Source organism: Aethalodelphis obliquidens, unplaced genomic scaffold, assembly GCF_003676395.1.
Source record: "Aethalodelphis obliquidens isolate GAN/ISIS:26980383/991018 unplaced genomic scaffold, ASM367639v1 scaffold53, whole genome shotgun sequence".
NCBI classification, from domain to species: domain Eukaryota; kingdom Metazoa; phylum Chordata; class Mammalia; order Artiodactyla; family Delphinidae; genus Aethalodelphis; species Aethalodelphis obliquidens.
Window position 1 is genome coordinate 7,318,455 of NW_020837997.1, and position 18,318 is coordinate 7,336,772.

Here is an 18,318-nt window from a genome sequence, read left to right on the forward strand (position 1 = left end):
TGACTACCGTAACCCTGTCTGTGTCCGACAAACTCCCAGGGCTGTGCCTGCATCAATGAAGATGAAACCTTCACCCAGCCTTGTACTGGGCTGAATACTGTCCCCCAAAACAGTATTTCCAAGTCCTAACAGCCGATATCTGTGAACGTGACCTTACTTGGAAAGGTCTTTGTAGATGTTTTTAAGGATCTTGGGATGAACTCATCCTAGACTAGGGTGGGCCCCAAATCCAATGACTGGTGCCCTTATATAAGGGAGGAGATTTAAGACGCAGAGACTCACAGGAAAATGTCATGTGAAGACAGAGGCAGAGATTGGTGTGATGCTGTCACGAGCCAAGGGACGGCTGGAGCCACCAGAAGCTGGAAGAGGCAAGGGGAAATCCTGCTTGCTTCCCAGTTAACGCCCTCTTTTTGGCAATAAACTTGTCCTGACCATGGCAAAGACTCAGATAGGCATCTGATCAAAGATAAGCCACCCGGGGTCTAGCCCTTCCCCGCAACAGATGAACATGGCAGCAAGTCTCAACTCCCTGAGGACTTGTCACCATAGGTACATATTTAGCCACTGCCTTCCCTAACCTTGAGATTCATTCCCTTGAGGTGAGTCTGCATTCAGAAATGTGAATGGTGGTGGTGGCTGCTGCTTGGGAAACCAATGGTGAAACCTGTGTTGAAAACGCAGGTCCACGGTTGAAGGCGTTTGGCAGGCGTCGCAGGAGTGTTCCTCGCCATGGACTTCTCTCAGTGACACAGCTTCCGTCCACACCTTTATCCTATCTTCTGAAACACAAGGTCCAAGTGATCTTGTGTGGGTCTCTTTTTTTCCATCCCCTGGACCTGTCTGGGAGAGGAGTCGAGGCTGGAAGCCATCCCTCAGGTCTGTCTCTGGTCTCCAAGTGCAAATGCCTGAGGGATCCCAGGGGACTTCAGGCCAACACAAATGTTTGCACTCTGGGACCCGCTCCCAGGGCTGGACCATTTGGCATCCCAGGCCTCCTCTGCTCTGGCAGTAAGCAAAATTCTTCCAATGTTTCCTCTTTTAGTGGAGAACACCTTTCTCTCACCTCCCCAAGAAGGCAAATCTTCATCCTTTGAAGGCACACTGGACTTGCTGCCTCAGCTGAGTGATTCTGAGTCAAGAATGGTTCGCACTTCTCCCAGAGGCCATGGTTAACCAAGCACGGGAGGCCAAGGGGCCACAATCTTTTTTTTTCGTGTGTGTGCCGTACGTGGGCCTCTCACCGTTGTGGCCTCTCCCGTTGCAGAGCACAGGCTCCGGACGCGCAGGCTCAGCAGCCATGGCTCACGGGCCCAGCCGCTCCACGGCCTGTGGGATCTTCCCGGACCGGGGCACGAACCCGTGTCCCCTGCATCGGCAGGCGGACTCCCAACCACTGCGCCACCAGGGAAGCCCGAAGGGGCCACAATCTTGAACAGTACCTGCTCTGAGAGAGTGGAGAGGCAGCAAGACTAGGTGGGTTCCTGTAGAGATGCAGTCCCAGGCCTCAGTGAGGGGCTCGTTCCAGACAGGCGGGTAAAGCAATCCGGGCGCGACCCCCACTTCTCCCGGACGCAGGGCCAGAGTTGAGAAGGGGGCTGCTCTGGGGAGGGTTCCTCCACCTGCGCACTGCTGACATTCAAGCGTAGAATGGTCAGCAGCATCCCTGGCCTCTACCCACTAGGTGACAGACGTCTCCCAACCACTGCAAAATTACCCAGGATCGTGAAGCACGCCAACCGTGCACTCTGTGGAACACGCTCGAGGTGGGGCGGCACCAGGGGAAAGGCCGTGGCTGCTGCAGACACAAAGCGCCATCCTGGCACGGATGCTTCTGTGGCTGGGTTCCCTAGATCTCGGCATCTTTCAGCCAGATTCAACTGGGCTTTTTTAGGTTACACGTACCCAACCTACAAGGATGTTTTACTCCGTGGTGACTTGAAATTGCACTTCAAACCATATGAGAATTCATGGAGAAAACAAAGCATGCCCAACTGTGTGAGCAAACCCCCTACAGCAGTGTGGGTCTCCGGAAGTCACTCTGCAGCCCAACGGGAGAGCTGGGACTATGGCGCCGCTGGGACACCGGTTCTACAAGCTGCCAGGAAACTGGGTTGCTGGCCTTGGCCGTTCTCTGGTGACCAGGGACTGCCCTGCCCCCCACACCCTGCCTTCCTGTGCTGGGAACAGAGTGGAGGCACCTGCCCATCTTGCTGCTGGTGGCCCAGACACCCAGGACTACGACAGGCACAGAGTTTTGTTTTTCTTTATTCGTCTACATTCAGCTCAATTCAGATGTACTGCCTGAATGAACCAGACATACAAAAAAAACCCCCACTCTTTCCCACTGGTTTTTAAAATAAAATCTTCACTTATAAAACTGAAACACTAAAGCATTAAAATACAGAAAGCTCGTTTAACTCACTTCACAAAAGCATTAACAGATGAAGTATCCCTTCCGTTACTATTTAAAGACAAACTGAGTTAACACTAACACCAATTGTAAATAGACAGAGGGATACTTAATTGCAAGAACTCAAAAAAACTCTACTCAGACAAAGTTGTAATGGCAACTAACAAACCACTGAAGACACGGAGTCCCAAGCACAGCTAAATATGGGTCACAGGACGGGTCACAGGAGTGACCAGCTGCACCTCACAACACAGCAACGTGGACAAGGTAGGGCGGAAGGGGCCTGGAGAGGCCGGTTGACATGTTAACTGTGATGCATAAAACTGAATCTTACAACGGGGGAGTAAGTGCAGAAGGTACAAATCTTCACCCCTTGGGGGCTTTATCTGTACTGGTAGTTCATGCTGTGATCTGCGTTTCTGCCATAGCCCCCCTGTGACGACTGGTAGGAGCTGGGAGGGCCGCTGTAATTCTGGCTGGACCCCGGGGAGTTGTAGTTCGACTGTGATGAGTAGCCTCCTAAGGGAGAGAGGGGGGAGGGTTAGAGGTGAGAGGCACAGGCCTGCCCCGCGGTCAGAGAGCAGGACGTCAGCCAACACCAGAACTGTGTCTGCCGGAGAGATCGCAGCAGGGCAGCCATGGAAGCTCCACCTTGTTCTGCTAAGTGCCTTTCCAGGGTCACTGGGCCTAGTTGTCCCAAAAACCCTGAGGTGGGACCATCAGCCCTGCGTTTATGAGGGGTGGGGAGCTGCCCAGCCACGACGCATGGGCAGCGGAAGCTGTAACCGGGGGCTGCCTGAGCACAGGCTGAGCTCACCACCCCAAACCAGAGCTCCACGTCAGGCTCTGTTTGGCCCTCACTGTTCTCCGTATTCTTTCCCGTTGGTGCCAACATTTAATAGTAGGGCAGGGCTTCCCTGGTGGCGCAGTGGTTGGGAGTCCGCCTGCCGATGCAGGGGACATGGGTCCGTGCCCCGGTCCGGGAGGATCCCACATGCTGTGGAGCGGCTGGGCCCGTGAGCCATGGCCGCTGAGCCTGCGCGTCCGGAGCCTGTTGCTCCGCAGCAGGAGAGGCCACAGCAGTGAGAGGCCTGCGTACCGCAAAAAGGAAAGGAAAAAAAAAAAAAAAAAAAAAAAAAGAGTAGGGCAATTTCTGAACGCCTGGCTCGGGAAGAACCCGACGCTGGAGGTGTGCCTAAGCCCGTGCTCTCACAGGGTCCTGGTGTGCCCGTGTCTCCCACTCCTTGTTCTTACCCCACATGGAAGCCAAGCTGCAGCTGCCACCGGGGCCCCCCTACCTGTGCTGCTATCTGCCCAGGCCAGGCCACGCCCCCTCCTCATGGAATCCGTGTGGTCCCTGCTGGCTCTGAGTTTAAGGGGCCCCATGCTGTGCTGCCTGCTGCCCCAGGCCCACCTTGTTTGCCTTGGTATGAGGAGCCGCCCCCAGAACCTCCGCCGTAGCCCCCGTGTGACCCTGGATTGTAGGACGACCCGCCTGAGCCGTAGCTGTTCCCGCCGCTTCGGCCTCCACTACCACTGTAGTCTGGGGGAGAGAAGATAACACAGTTAAGGGGCTGTGGCCAAGACTGCGGCTGGGGCGATCTAGGTTCCTTGTGCGCGGCCTCGGCAGTGGCAGGAGCTCAGCTGACGCCTGGGCCTTGCCCGATCCCCATCTTGACCGATGAAATTTGGCACCCTCAGTCCAACCACGAAGCGCCGGGGGCCACTGGAGCCCTGTAATGTCATCATGTTCTGAAGCCCAGGTCCATCCTGCCTTCCCGCCTGCTCCTCCATCCCAGGGTCCCCAGCAGCCTCCTCCCCTCTCCCACCCAGCCAGGTACCCGAGGCCCACCGCCAGGCCCACGCACAGGCAGCACAGCTTCTTTAAGGTCCCCGGCACGCAGCTGCCCGCTATCCTGCTGTGCACGAGTTCACACCCACGCTTCCCCAGGCCTGCTGGGTCTGTGCACGAGGTGGAAGGACCGGCAGACGGGGAAGTTAACTCAGGATGTGTTGGGGGCTGTCTCCAGAGCCCATCCCTGGAGATGACCTTGCAGCAGCTGGCCCAGACTCACAGGCTCTATCCACCCTTGGGCCCCAGCCTCAGCCCACAGCCTCCGGGACCTCGGAGAAGGCAACAGGGAGGGACCAGCAAAGACCTGGGCCAGGGGACCCTGCTGTCAGGATTTTCCTAACGCCCGCCCTGCAGCCAGCACCACCCGGCTTCCTTCCAGTCCCTCCACCAGAGGTCAGGTTGGGGCAGGGATGAGCTTCCACCACTCCTTGGGATGTGCTGCTGGCCTGGACCCCTGGAGGCTCTGGAAGCCAACTCACTGAATTTGCTCTCGTAGCTGTAGTCTGATCCGCCCCCGCCTCCGGGGGAGCTGTAGGAGTTTGAGTAGGAGGAGTAGTTGCCTTGTCCATGATTATAGCCTTTCTGCTTGCCCTGTGGGGGGCCGTAGTTGCTGTACTGGCTCTGGTTGTAGGACTGCTGCTGGCCCTGGTGGGACTGGTAGCCCGAGCCGTAGGAGGGCTTCTGCTGGCCCCCGTGCGGCTGCTTCTTCCCGGCGTGTTTCGGGGGCACTGGTGAGTTGTAGTTGTCACCTTGGTAGTAGGAACCGTAGCCAGAAGAGCCACCACCGCCCCCGCCGCCGCCACCACCACCGGCATTCCCAGAATGCCCTCCGTTGCTGTAGAACTGACCTAAACAGGAAGGCAGCGGGTCAGCTGGAGGATCGGGAGACGGGGGAGGGGAAGGAGAGGGAAGGTCACAGCTGTGGGCCCTGAAGGCTGACCCACAAGCCCACTGGCCAGGCCCGGAGAGACGGAAAGAGGCAGGAGAGCGAGGAGCAGCGGCTCCGGTCCTTGAAGCAGCCTGGTATGGACTGGCCCAGCCTTCAGCCCCACTCACCCATCAGCTGACGACAACAATGGCTCTCTGCCCAAGCAGCGGCACGACAGCAGGCCAGCAGCAGCTTTCGCAGCGGATGTCAACATTACAATGAGATGGGCTCCAAGCGCGGGATGACATTCACGACTAGCTGACTGCTACCCAGATGTCCCCAACGGTGAGAGGAAAAGCAAAGCCCCAAAGAAGCAGCTGGCCACCGCCACCTCCCCCCTGCTGTGCTGGGAAGAGGCTCTGTAGTCCCAGGCCTGGGTGACCCCCGGAGCTGCTCTGTAACGATGCCCCTAAAAGCCAGAGTCGTTCCTGGAAGACCAGCTGGTCCAACCTGGGTCTGGGAGGACCGAATGGAGACTTAGCCCAATGACCTAGGGCATCTCCCTGGTGTGACTGCCACAGCCTCGTGGGCGGAATGAAACACTACGGCTGGGTTCAGAACACCCAGGTGGGCCCTCAAGCTACTGCCTTGGGTGGCCCCCCCCAGAGGGCCCCTCCTTACTCCCAGCACAGCTGCCGGGCGCAGGCAGGACCCAGGGGCAGGACTGACAAGCGTGCAGCCAGGCCGCCACATTCTCGGGCCCTGGAGCGGAGAATGTCACGGTGGGTCCCCCCTCTGGTTACTAGGTACAGACCCCGGAAGACAGGTTTCTTAACACAGCCCCACCACTCAGATGAACTGACGGGGCATGGGTCAGCTAAGGTGAGGCGACAGGAAGAGAACAGGTCATGTGGGTGGCTCTCCGACCCAGCCGGGCAATCCCTAGCATTCACACAAGGGCTGCAGAACTCTCGGGCTCCTGGAGCAGGCGGGCCTGGGTGCACCTGTGCTGGCTGGCCGCTGCCCCTGCCACAGACAGCCGGGGCTGGTGCCTGGTGTGGCTACTATGCCCAGGGTGGGAGGACGGGGAGAGGACGCTCCCCACACACCCTGCCCTTCCTTCCCGTATTTAGCACCAAGGATCTCCTGCCTTTTGAATGGGGTTAATTCCTTCCACCCGCTGCAGATGTACGCCCCACACCGCTGTGTCTTGGGTGGTTTGAACAATAATCTGGATAGAACTGATCTGCAACATCAGTTAATTTTCTCTAGACCCTTCCACCCACACCACCCAAAGCCAAAAACACCAAGGAGAAGGACGTGTCCCACAATGCAAGAAAGTAAACGCGCGAAGGCTTCTCAAGGAGGCTGGAGGACAGGAGGTCCCCTGCAGACCCCCTCTCGGAAGCCCACCACCTCGGCTGCCCATGACCAGCACTGAGCGCCTCCTCGCCCCTCCGCCAGTGTGGGAATGAATGAAGACGCCAAGGACTGAGGGCTTGTTACTTTAACATATATTGATTAAAAAAAAATAATAATAATAATAAAGGGGAGGGGAAATTTTCAACGTCATTTCAGGATAACTATTTCCTGGTATAAAAAGACATTATTCTCAAACAATAACTTTCTAGGAAAAAAAAATACATCATGCAATCAAAGTTTTAAAAAGTTTCACTGAATGTTTCAAACCCCTGGGAACAAATTATGTAATAACCGTTTTGACCAATTTTTTGCCTGACTGAATAAACGCAAAATTTTGCAAGTCAACGCAGAGGCAGGCCTTGCTGCAAAAAAACCTGCTGACCAGAGCCCAAACTACACTCATTCCCAAGAAGGACTCCCGCCAAGAGACGGGGGTCTCATTCAAGAGCCAAAACGCCTGTGTGTGCCTCTGCGCACAAAGGAGAAGCCACACAAGCTCAAGCCTGCACCCCGAGGTGAGAGGGCAGCAGCTTTCCGGGCCTTCTGGACTCTGCCGTGGACGTGCGCCCAGCAGCACAGGCCCTGCTGAGGCTTGGCTCTTCACTGGAGAATTGTGCTATGTATTAAGCTCTTCCTGCTGGATTATTTTTAAAGCCCCATTAAAAAAAAGAAAAGAAAAGAAAAGAAAAATGGAAAAAAAACCTCTAGAATCCCATGCATTTGCAGGTGTGATTACGACTTGCAAAATTCCACGTTCTCTCTTCCTTAAAGCCTGTCTGTTTCTTGCACTAACAGTGGAAGCACAGTTTTGATACCGTTGAGAGTTCACCTCTAGCTAAAGCAGCCACAGAACATTGCATCCCGGAACAAGAACCCACCAGAGCATTTACAAAAGGTGGAGGAGGTTAACTCAGCACAATGTACAATTCCCCCGCGTTCCCAACGTCTCACATGCTTACGAAAACACAACAAAAAAGGCTGGTTGCTCTGGATTCACATGTGGTGAAATCGTTACTGTCAAAGGCATCAACCAGATTTGGGAATTTGTTAAAAGGTTAAAAATTCATACAAAACCTGCTGTAAATTAAGACAAAGGTAGATTAAAATGCATTATTATCTGTCTCTTAAATAAAGTAATGCTTTCCATAAAAAGCAAAGGTGGGCTTTTGCCTTGATGCTGACCAACGCTGGCTCTAGAATTCTGTGCAATTCTGCACAAAAAACACATTCTCTGAAAATTGTTTTCCACTTATTGTGAACTTCAATATGACCAAGTTCAAAGGCAAATCACGATAAAAACTGCCATTGTCTTAAATTCTGCAGGCTAAGAGTTTCAGACAAGCTGCGGTGACAAGCCACGGTTGAGAAACCCAGTGAAGCACAGGGCACAGCACGGACACTTTGGGTTTTGGAGTTCGAGAAAATTGGAGTAAAAAGTTGATTTTGTGTGCAATACTTTTAGATGCTCTAGGAAGACCCAAAATCATGATAGCCGTAGCAGTCTGTGAAAAAGTCACCTACAAAAGGGGGAGACAGAGCAGAGAAAAAAAATTAGAATTCTTTTGAAAAATGGCACAGAGCGCCACATTTGAAATTCATGTTTTAGATTTCTCTGCTCCTGTAACCCCCCAATGAAGGCTCCTTCTCAAGACAAGAGCTGTGCACTGTCAGGAAAAGTATTATCACAGGATTGGTGCTTCGCATGGCTTAAAGCAGAGAAATTTAAAATTCTGACTTTTAATGAACTTTCAAGTCACACAAGTGTGTGCATTAACATTTAAAGAGTAAATTACACTTTTGCAGGATGGGGGGTGCTGGAGGACCGCCTGACCTAACCACCGAGAATGGGTGCCAGCCGCCCTTAAGCCTCAGGGAGGCTGCTCCTGCTGCTGGGCCACCCTGCTCTAACTCAGGCCACGGGAGCTAAGCTGCAGCTTCTCCCCAAGCTCAGACAAAGAGAAACACACACTTACTGTAGCCGGCGGTCGCCGAGTTGCCTCCATACCCGTAGCTGCCATACCCGGCGCCTGAAAGGGAACAGACAGGGTCACCAGGGCAGGAGGTGGGTCTGCCGGCCCCCCTGCCTCTGCTGGCATCTCAGTTGGCCCCAGGGGTCCCACCCACTCCAGGGAGCAGGCCGAGCCCACTGGGACAGCACAGGACAATGGTCCTCACCAGCATTCATGTAGCCTCCATGGTTGGCGCCACCAAAGCCTCTCCCTCGACCTCGACCTCGGATGTTCCCTCCTCTTCCCCGTCCTCGGAGATTGGGGGGCGGGGGCACTTCGTTGTGCATGGGACCCCCCATGCCGAACCCAGGGTTATGTGGCTGGACAGGAAAGAAGACAGACGGGTTACATTCGCCTCCCACTCGAACCACCAGAGAATACACGCCAAGGTCAGAGAGTTCCGGGGTGACCGCTCACCTTAGCAGCAAATTTCGGTCCACCTCTCACAGGCACGGGGGCTCTCTTCTTCTTGTTGGCCTCAAGGGCTAGAGGGGCGTCGGGGAACAGCTTTTCTAGCGCAGCAAGGGCGGCATATGCTTTGGCCACCTTTTTGTTTGAGCCAGCGCCTTGAAACTTCTGTCCGTCCACCTCGACCTGGGAAGAACACATGCGTGTCTGGGGTGACCCAACACCCACCTTGGGACGGGGGGGAGTCTCCAAGGACTCCAGGCCCCCCCAGGACCACTCACCTCCATGACGAAGCGCTTGTCGTGGCTGCCCCCTGTCTCTGAGATGAGCTCATACTTGAGGCCACGCCTCTTCTCATTAAGTTCCATAACAGGGTTCTTGCCATGCTTGGTCAGGATCGGCCCCTGCTGTTTTACGTTCTCAGGGAAAACAGAAAAGAAAACCAACAAACTCAGCTAAGGGCTTTCCAGCACGTGGAGGAGGGCAGCCGCCCCTATGTCATGGCTGAGGCCCTCCGCTCCATCCCCCTCGCCACTCCCGTCTCCAGAAATCATCTGTGGCCTTCCCAGCAATGGGACCACCTCCACCCACACCCCATCTCCCAGGGAAACGGCACACCCTCGACTGCAGGCCACCCCAGTGCAGCCCCAGATGCTGGGTCAACACCAGCAAGGGCCTCTTGGTCATGGCTCAATAGCTCACACCCAACTCCCTCCAGAGGCTCCTGGACTGGAAGGTACACTCTCTTGGGGTAAGAGAACAAGGACCAGTAACTGTCCTGGTTCATGGGACCCAGGGCTGCCTGCTCCTTCCTGCCGGGCACCCCAGCACCCACCCCGTGCTCACCTCGGCAGTGGGATCTGAGGGAAAGGCAGCGCTGGGGGTCGAGACAGCTTCCACCACAGGTGGAGGGGCCACCACGGCTGGCTTCGCCTCTGTCTCCTCAGCTGAGTCTTCCCCCTTGCTGGAGTCTCTGCCTTCGGCACCCGTGGGCAAGCCCATGTCCTGTAACACCTGCAGGAGGGAGACCCAGGCCCCCAGTGAGGGAGGGCTCAACCACGCAGAACCCCTCCCACACCCGGGGTCCTGACTCAGAAGTTCCTAGGGTAGCGTCCAGCTAACTGGAGGAGCTTTCCTATAGCTCCCAAGACCACCTCGATGCCCGGCCACACTTGGGGGCCCTCTGCCCATCAGCCACAGTGATGATGGCATTCTTGCCACTTGTGACTTGGCTACCGTTCAGGAATCTAACCATTGCAGTATGCGCATGCCCTCCTTTAGCCTCGTGCTTAAACAGGGGATGATGGCTCTGAAGGGGAGCAAGATGAGGGAAGTGTTTTGCCGTTGTACGACGCTGCCGGCCGCGCTCACCTTAACGGCCACGTGCAACTTGGCAGTCTTTTTGGAGGGCCCAGAAGCCTCGAATGAGTTGCCGTCTACCTCCACAGACATGGTGAAGATGGGGGCGTGAACTGGACCGGTCTGGGAAACCAGTTTGTACTGCAGCCCCGGCTTGAGCTGGTTCAGTCTCATCAGAGCATTCATCGCTTGGGGAGGCTCTGCTTTCTCCTCTAGAGAGAACACACCAATGTTGCTCTGGAAAGTCAGTCAATTCTGAACCGGGCAGGGGAACCTGTCCTGACTGCGCCCTGATGCACGACGTGGAGGACTGGGCAGGGGGCTGGGCGGCAACACGTGCCGAGGCCTTGCCTGCCCCACTCCCAGGCGCACACCACGCCTGCGGTCACCAGCTGAGGCACGTCCACCCCACTTGTGCTCCACACCCATGCTGTATTTATTTAATCATTCTTAAAAGGACTGAAGTATCACGTCCGAGAAAGAGAAGGCAAAAGGAGGTATCCCACTCACTTTGGGGTGAACCTTAATTGAAGCCACGTGGAGGGTAAAACAAGGACTATGAATGAATGCTGGTACCTTTCTTCTGAATCTTCTTCTTCTTTTTGCTGGGAGACTTTTCCTCCCCATCTTCCTCCATTGGGCGTTTCATGGGCGTAATGGCGTATGTGGTACTGGGGGGTATTTGCACTGAAACGAGACAAGGACAGAAGCAGCTGAGACTCCAGTCTGGGCTCTACTGGGAGCGTGCGATGATACCGCCTGCCTGGGCATGGGCAGTGCGCCATGCTTACCTGTGTAGTCCACTGGGTTTTCATTCTTTGGTTTCTTGGGCATCTTCGAAGGCAAGGGGTCCATACCCAGGACCTTATGGAGCTGGCCAAACGCAGCAAGTCGCAGAGCATGCTGGAGAAGGGGAAGAGGAACCTGACTCAGCCGCCCTGCGTTCCCAGCCAACGTGTGTGCTCTCACTAATGCCTTCTGGAAGGGGTGGGAGCTGACGGGTTGCTAACGGTCTCCCCTATAACAGCGAGGGGTCCCCAACAGCCAGGGCCCAGCCTTGCTGTGGGGGAAGGCCAGCCTGTGACCACCCCCCTCGAGAGGATTACAGGAGACCCCAACCTGGGGACTGGTTGCCACATGGAGCCACGTGGTGGGCCTGCGAGGGAAGGACTCCTGGAGCAGTCCGCACGCAAACACATCTCCCCGCTGAACTCGGTGTCTGAAAACAGCACTCGAGCAGGCTGAGGGGGCAGGCGACAACCACGCGTGGCGCCAGGGGAAAGAAGCAACCCAGATTGGGGCACCCTGTATCAGGCACGATCCCTTGACCTTCAGAATCCCCAGCCTGAGCCTATGAGTCCAGTGGCTACCCTGAGAATACCCAGTAATGGAACTGGAAGCCAGTGATTACAGACTGGGTAAGGGCTCACGTTGGCAATGGCGATGACTATACCTGCGCACTCTGTGTGATATCTTCCCGTTGCTGTCTGTCTAGATGCCCAATAGCATCAGTGGCTTCTTTTTCACAAGGGTCATAAATGCCAGAACCATCTGAAGGCAGGAAACAAGGAAGATATGCAGAGGATTATCTTTTAGCATCTCCGAAGAGTTGTGCTGGCTGAGGGAACCAAGTGCGTTACCCCCCGCGCCCCATCCACACCCAGCTCTGGAAAACACACCGAGCTCGGTGACCCACTCGGCATCCAGCCTGTGAGAGAAATAATCCACATGTATCTCAGAGCATGGAGCTCGCGTGGGAGTGGGTCACCACTGCCCCGGATCCGCCCTGAGTCACAGCTGCGGAGCCGGCACAGGGCTGGATATGATGGTGCAAGAGGGTAGTCACATGCTTCATCCCTAGGGGGACACGGGGATGCTGCTGCCCTAACCCGGTCAGGGGACCCGCCAGGAAGTGGCCTCAGGGCCTCAATCCCTGTCCTTTCCCTGCAACTTGCAAAGCACAAGGCCCCAACCTGGCATCACGATGCCTGAAGCCAGGCACTCCAGCACTCTCCGCAGGGCCTCGCCAGCACCCATTGGTCTGTTGGCTGTGCCGATGGACTTCTCACAGAGAAGCTCGAGGGGCTGAAAGGCAAGAGGGACAGTTAACTACAGTGTCCAGGAGGGAGTTGGCTGATGCTGAGGAGCTGTTGCCGTGTGTGTGTATGTGTGTGTGTGTGCGGGCGCACATCCAAGACAGGACACCTAGAGTGGGCCTTAACCAACTTCTCCTTAAAGGACCAGACGTTAAAGGGGCAGGCTGTGTGGGCCAAGAGGCAAAGTTGAAGCTGTTACATAGGTACTTATACTTAAAATATAGCCATTTAAAAACATAAAAAGCATTCTTAACTATAAACAGGCAACTAGCCAAAATTGGCCTGTGGGCCTCAGTTTGCTGACCCCTGTCCAAGAACAGCTACAAAACCCTCTTCACGGAGAGCAATCTGTCACAGTAAGTGTGCCACCTGGCCGGCCCCTGCCTAGGTTGAGCTGTGCACCTTCCATGGGAGTCTGGTCTCGTTCTCATCCCCACCCAGGGTGTGGCACACAGTAGTTGCTCAATGAGCAGCTATGACTGGAGTATCGGCCACACCCTGAAGGGCCACTCCAGCCCATTTACCATTAACATATTCTTGGGATCTGGGAGGTCTCTGCACACATGACCCAGGGTGGCTATAGCTACAAAGGTGCCTTACCCATCCTCTGAGGGGACCCCAGGTGGGAACGCGGGTGCACAGGTCCCTCAGGACCCGGATGACAATGACACACGACTTCAGCCCATTGGCTCTGGCCTAGAGGAACAAAGCACAGGCTTTTCACACCAAGGCACCTCCCTGAACACAAGGCAAACATGAAAAACACAAGTCTCAGGGTGCTACTTTGTCAAGGGTAAACGGTGAACGTTCACAACCATCAAGTGTGTGGTCGGCAGCGACTTCACCGAGTGGACGAGAATGTTACTCTTGGCACGAAGCAGCAGCTACCCACCTACTCAGTCACAAGCCTCCTTTGGGGGTGTCAAATTTGTCTATGCGTGCTCCTTTAGCAACTGCACGCCTGCAGGTGCTAAGTCCAGCACGGTGCTCTTCAATGTTACCGAAACTTTATGGTGAAAATTAGCCAAGTTAAAACTTAGGAATTCTCTACCGAAAGACAAATAGAAGAACAAAATGCAAACCTGGAACCACTTGGCGTGTCGGAGGGACGCCAAGGCAGCAAGGCATTTCTGCCTGTCCAGAACGTCCGGGGGATCGTTGACTGATAGCGTTTCTATTCATGGATGGAATAAGAAGACAAGGTACAGTTTGACCAAGGGGTTTCTGTCAGGTGGAAAGGGGATGTGGCAGCTTCCTAAGGGGCAGCTGAGGCTCCCAGAATCTCAAGTCATCTCCACCCTTGACCAGGGAAGGAGACGCTCAAGTGCATTTAACTCTGCCCCAAGAGGAGATGGTAAAAATCAGAGGCCCCCTCCAAAAAAACAAAAAAACAAAAAACCAAAAAAACAACAATAAGAAAAACAAAAACAAAAGTGGGAAGTTACTCTAAAAGGAATAATCCCATGGGGGAGGGGGACAGATAGGTGGATCCTATCTTCTAGTAGAGACTATTACCTTGCTTCCTCCCCAGGATCTCCCAATAAATTAGCTATGCTAAAAAATTCATTAGCAAAAAACGAAAAACAAAACCAAAAACCAAAAAAAAAAAAAAAATAGGCAGGGGGTGGGGAGTAGAAATGCACTCCCTCTCTGCTTCCCACAGGCCTTCCCCTGAGGCGTCTATGGCAAAGGGGACCACCTCCGCCCACCAGGCAGGACTGCCCTAGCCCCAGCCCTTGACAGAGAGAGTCCTGTTGGTCAAAGGTCCAGCGTCCCTAAATTGATAAACTAGAAGGGCTCTGGTAGTAAATCAGGTATCGGAACCGAAGGTAATCAAAGAACAGCAACAAGGGCACGGCGTTAGCCTGTGCTGCAGCAAAACCGGAGCGTTTGTCGTTTCCACCATCTGTGCATCAGGGGTTTGGATAAGGCCTGTCACCTTTACTTTGAGGTGTGAGAGTTGTGATTGAAAAACGTCCACCCAGCGATGTATGAGGAGCCCTGGGTGGACTTTGAATCGTGAAAGCATTATCACTGTCTGAGGTTCAGAGACTTGATTTGAAAATCACTCAATTGTTTAAAACTTTATCCAAAACTCTGCATCAGCTCTTTGCGTTTCAATCACTGCAACTGATAAAAGCAGCCAATGGAAGAGGACAAACGAAGAAGACCTCGGTTCTGCTGCAACACAAGCTGTTTGCACAAGTCCAACGTGATGCTCATGCAGAAACCATCTGGTTGTCTTCCATAATTTAAAAAGCCTATAATCACCAGGGACACACTTTTCCAAGGCCAGAGACTGGCTCAACAGAAAAAAATCACATTTAACACCGATGAGAACATCCAAGGATTAAGACAAACAAAAATGGTGCAATCCTCTAGGAAAAGTGCTACTCACTTTTAGTGCAACCGTTTTGTCAAACTCCCAGGACTGAAACCGAGTGGGAGATGTGATCTCAGAGTAAAAGGTGGTCAAAGCTACACCGCTATCCTTTTATCAAAGCAGTCTAAAACTGAATAGCACGTTTGAATCGTGAGGGAACACCAAGTTGCCAGTGTCCTGCTGGCCTTTCTCAGCCTCCCTACCTCCAGCTAATACTTTCTCCATTTCTTCTCTGACAACAGGGGATGTCAGGTGGATGGTCAGGGACAATGGAGGCTCTTTTGTGTTTTTTATCACAATCGCGGCATCGTCGACAGATTGGAGTATTTCGTACTTGTCATCTGTAACAGCCTACAAAAGAAAATGCAACTTTCAAACGCACTTTCCCCCCAAGGCTATCGACAGTTCTGTTTAGCTCCTGGTTACTACAGCAGACAGGCCAGTTTCTTGGACTGTGACTGACAGCAGTCCCTTCAGCTAGGGGTCAGAACCTCCCTCTTGCAGGACAGGTCTTTGGCCATCTTCCAGGTACTCCAAGGAGGAGGTGACTACTTAGAGGAGTGATTTTCACGGGAAGCTTTATAATGTAATGGTAAGAGAGTTTAGGGTCTGGGAGGAGATGAGGGTGTGAATCCTCATTTTGTTGCTTGGTTGTTGTGTAACTGGACAAATCACTTCATCTCATCAAGATTGTGGTTTCTAATTTGTAAAATGGACTTAGTGACACGGCCGACAGCACAAGGCTGCAGAGGACTTGAACCGGACACTCCGTGGAAGCACAGCACCCAGCACAGAGTCGGCATCCAGCCACCGCTATTTCCACACCAGGCTGAGCAGCTATCACAGAATGCGGGATGATGGAAACTGTGTGCAGTAAAATAGTCTCATCATATGATGCCTATAAAAGCACACACTTGCTGCAAATGCACGTGTCTATAAGAGGACGTTCACAATTGTGACTTCTGCTTTCTTCTTTATACCAGTTTATATGCCTTGATCAAGAAAACTCGAGCGTTTTTGATTTTTTTCAAGAAAAACAAAGTAAATACATTACGGGGAGGACAAAGGCACTATGGAAAATCTAAGTTGACTTTTCTCCACCTCAGCACTACGGACGCTCTGGGCCAGATCACTCTTGGTTGTAGGGCTGTCCTGTGCACTGGAGGACCTTGAGCAACATCTCCAGCCTCTATACCTAGGAGATGCCAGTAGCACCCAACTCCTGCTGTGACAACTAAAACTACCTCTAGATTCGCCACATGTCCCCTGGGGTGCAAAATCTGCCCCAGTCAAAAAACACCAAGCTAAATTGATAAAAATATACTTTCTTTGTATCTATCTTTAAAGACTCTTCAAAAACTGTCTTTCCTTTAGAAACATTTACGTCAAATTAATTTTCTTCACTTAATATACTTTTTATAGACAAAGATTAAAATTAACTGATCAATTCTGACCTCTGTCCTGAATCCCCAGTTGTCAGTCACACGTGACAGTACGTACCTTCACACGTGACAGAACATACCTTCACACGTGAAAACGAACAGTGTGTCTAAGAGAGTCTTTACTTTCTTCTTTTGCTTATCCTGTCACTAAATCCAGGGTAAATGTGTCCCAAAGAGGCACTGAGTGGCAGTGACACTCAAGAGGTTCTGAAGCCCCAGACCTCACCAGCTGGGTATGTGGGGTCAGTTACTGAGCTCCCCACACCTCAGTCACATCTTCGAAAATACTTAGATGATAAAGTCCTATCTCAATCATTACGATGAAATGATAAAGAGCTCTTCTGGCCTAGAGTCTGGTGTAGTCAATGCTCAAGAAATGCCAGAGGCTATTATTTATGTAGTACTTTTGTAATGAGACAAATAAATCGGTTAAAAAATTTTTTTTATGTTCAGCTTTGCATCAGGGAGGAAGAGTCAACAACTGTGCTACCTATTCATCCACTCACCCGCCCATCCATCACTGGAATCTGGATGTGAAGGTCATGCCCAGTGAGGCCCAAAAACAGTGCAGCCTTGTACATGGCAGGCACTGGGCCCTTCTTGGCTGCCAGAGCATCTGGGTGGCTCTGCAGCGTCCTGCCTGTCACCTACAGAAGGTGTGAGCACAGCAGGCGCAAGGCTGGGTTTGGAGCGTGCCTCTTGGCGCACAGCGCGGTTGGGCACCTCTTCCCCTGACCACCCTCCAACCCCAGTGGTGGTGGTCACACTCACAGCGAGCTGGATGGCCAGGTTGTCAGCCACCTTGTCCAGGAGGGCGGTCGTGGGCTTCTCCTTACACAGCAGCACCAGCTCCAGGTCCAGGTCCCCCTTGAGCAGCAGGCCCTTTGCCACGAGGCCAACACGCATCACGCCCCTCAGGGTTCTAGTCACATGCTCTGCCTTCTGCTCCCTGAGGGACAGCCCAACACATGCTCAGTGAGAGATTCCATCTGGCCAGAACCCAGGGATCCTGGAAAGGCTGGAGTTTCTTAGAAAAGGAGGTGCTCAACCCTAGCCTGGCCAGTCTCCCTAGAAAGGAGAAAGGAAAAAACAAAACAAACACGCAAACAAACAAAAAACAACCACCCTACAAAACCAACTTACCCGGCCCCTTCTTTGGTCTCGTCCTCTGGGGGCACATCCACATTCTCAGACTCGGCGTGATCGCCACTACCTTTCTCCTGCTCATCGATCCAGTCGGACACAGCCTTGAGAGCCCGCTCCGTGTGGGACACCATGTTCTGAACTGCCTCCAGCTCCTCTTGTGTCGGATAAACAGAAGAATGCTTTGCCATCACATGGCGATCATCATTCACAAAAATTCTCACTGGACGCTGGAAATGTGAAAAATTAGTTAAAAACAATGCAACTTGACGCTTATCTTTTAAGCTGTACAACTGAGAATTATTCATATGAAAATAAAACTATATGAACTTATCTGAAAGCCTGAGCAGGACAACCAAACATAACAGCTGTGCTTTCTCTAGGTGGTGGGAGGAAGGGGGCATTTACTTTACACGTTTCTATATTACTAGAATTGTTACACTATGTACTTGAAAAAAGTCCAATGAAAAATGATTACAGAATCAAATGCTTTGGGGACGCGAGACAGTGAAGGGGATTAAGAGGAACAAACTATTAAGTATAAAATAGGCAAGTTACAAGGACACAATGAACAGGATTGGGAAGGTAGCCAATATTTTATAAAAACTTTATATGGAATATAATCTACAATAAGTTATCAAATTACTGTTGTACACCTGAAACTAATATGATATTGTAAGTCAACTACTTCAATTTAGAAAAAAGAATCCAATGCTTTGGGGCAACACTACAGACATTTTTGTACATGAATGAAGAAACCGTATCTATGATTAAGAAAAAAACTTTCTTACCATTTTTACTTCTTTTCCTGTAGTGTCTGGAAATCAAATTTTTCCTTATCTTTTCAAATTGTGACAGATTTCCTTGGTGTTATCAATACTTCAACTATCTATAAGATCAGAAAATCTTTTTAGTTTCAC

The 18,318-nt window shown here is 52.6% G+C and overlaps 1 protein-coding gene across 5 annotated transcripts in view; it reads right to left on the bottom strand.

Annotated features, from left to right (window-relative positions):
• Positions 1-2,250: 2,250 nt before the first annotated feature.
• ILF3 (interleukin enhancer binding factor 3) overlaps positions 2,251-18,318 on the bottom strand; it is a 28,400-nt gene continuing 12,332 nt past the window's right edge. The window contains exons 2-20 of one of the 5 annotated variants that reach the window (XM_027085160.1): positions 18,190-18,287; positions 17,399-17,628; positions 17,027-17,204; positions 15,017-15,164; positions 13,513-13,604; positions 13,031-13,126; positions 12,308-12,419; positions 11,788-11,885; positions 11,126-11,237; positions 10,911-11,021; positions 10,347-10,546; positions 9,822-9,989; positions 9,257-9,382; positions 8,985-9,161; positions 8,734-8,887; positions 8,532-8,585; positions 4,748-5,116; positions 3,828-3,956; positions 2,251-2,932 (exon numbers count right to left, since the gene is read on the bottom strand). In XM_027085160.1, the coding sequence (XP_026940961.1) occupies positions 2,796-2,932; positions 3,828-3,956; positions 4,748-5,116; positions 8,532-8,585; positions 8,734-8,887; positions 8,985-9,161; positions 9,257-9,382; positions 9,822-9,989; positions 10,347-10,546; positions 10,911-11,021; positions 11,126-11,237; positions 11,788-11,885; positions 12,308-12,419; positions 13,031-13,126; positions 13,513-13,604; positions 15,017-15,164; positions 17,027-17,204; positions 17,399-17,628; positions 18,190-18,192 (2,694 nt within the window). In that variant the 5' untranslated portion in view covers positions 18,193-18,287 and the 3' untranslated portion in view covers positions 2,251-2,795. Of the gene's footprint in view, positions 2,933-3,827; positions 3,957-4,747; positions 5,117-6,632; positions 8,076-8,531; positions 8,586-8,733; positions 8,888-8,984; positions 9,162-9,256; positions 9,395-9,821; positions 9,990-10,346; positions 10,547-10,910; positions 11,022-11,125; positions 11,238-11,787; positions 11,886-12,307; positions 12,420-13,030; positions 13,127-13,512; positions 13,605-15,016; positions 15,165-17,026; positions 17,205-17,398; positions 17,629-18,189; positions 18,288-18,318 lie in introns of those variants that run through there. The other 4 variants (XM_027085159.1, XM_027085161.1, XM_027085163.1 and 1 more) reach the window with 4 other exon arrangements.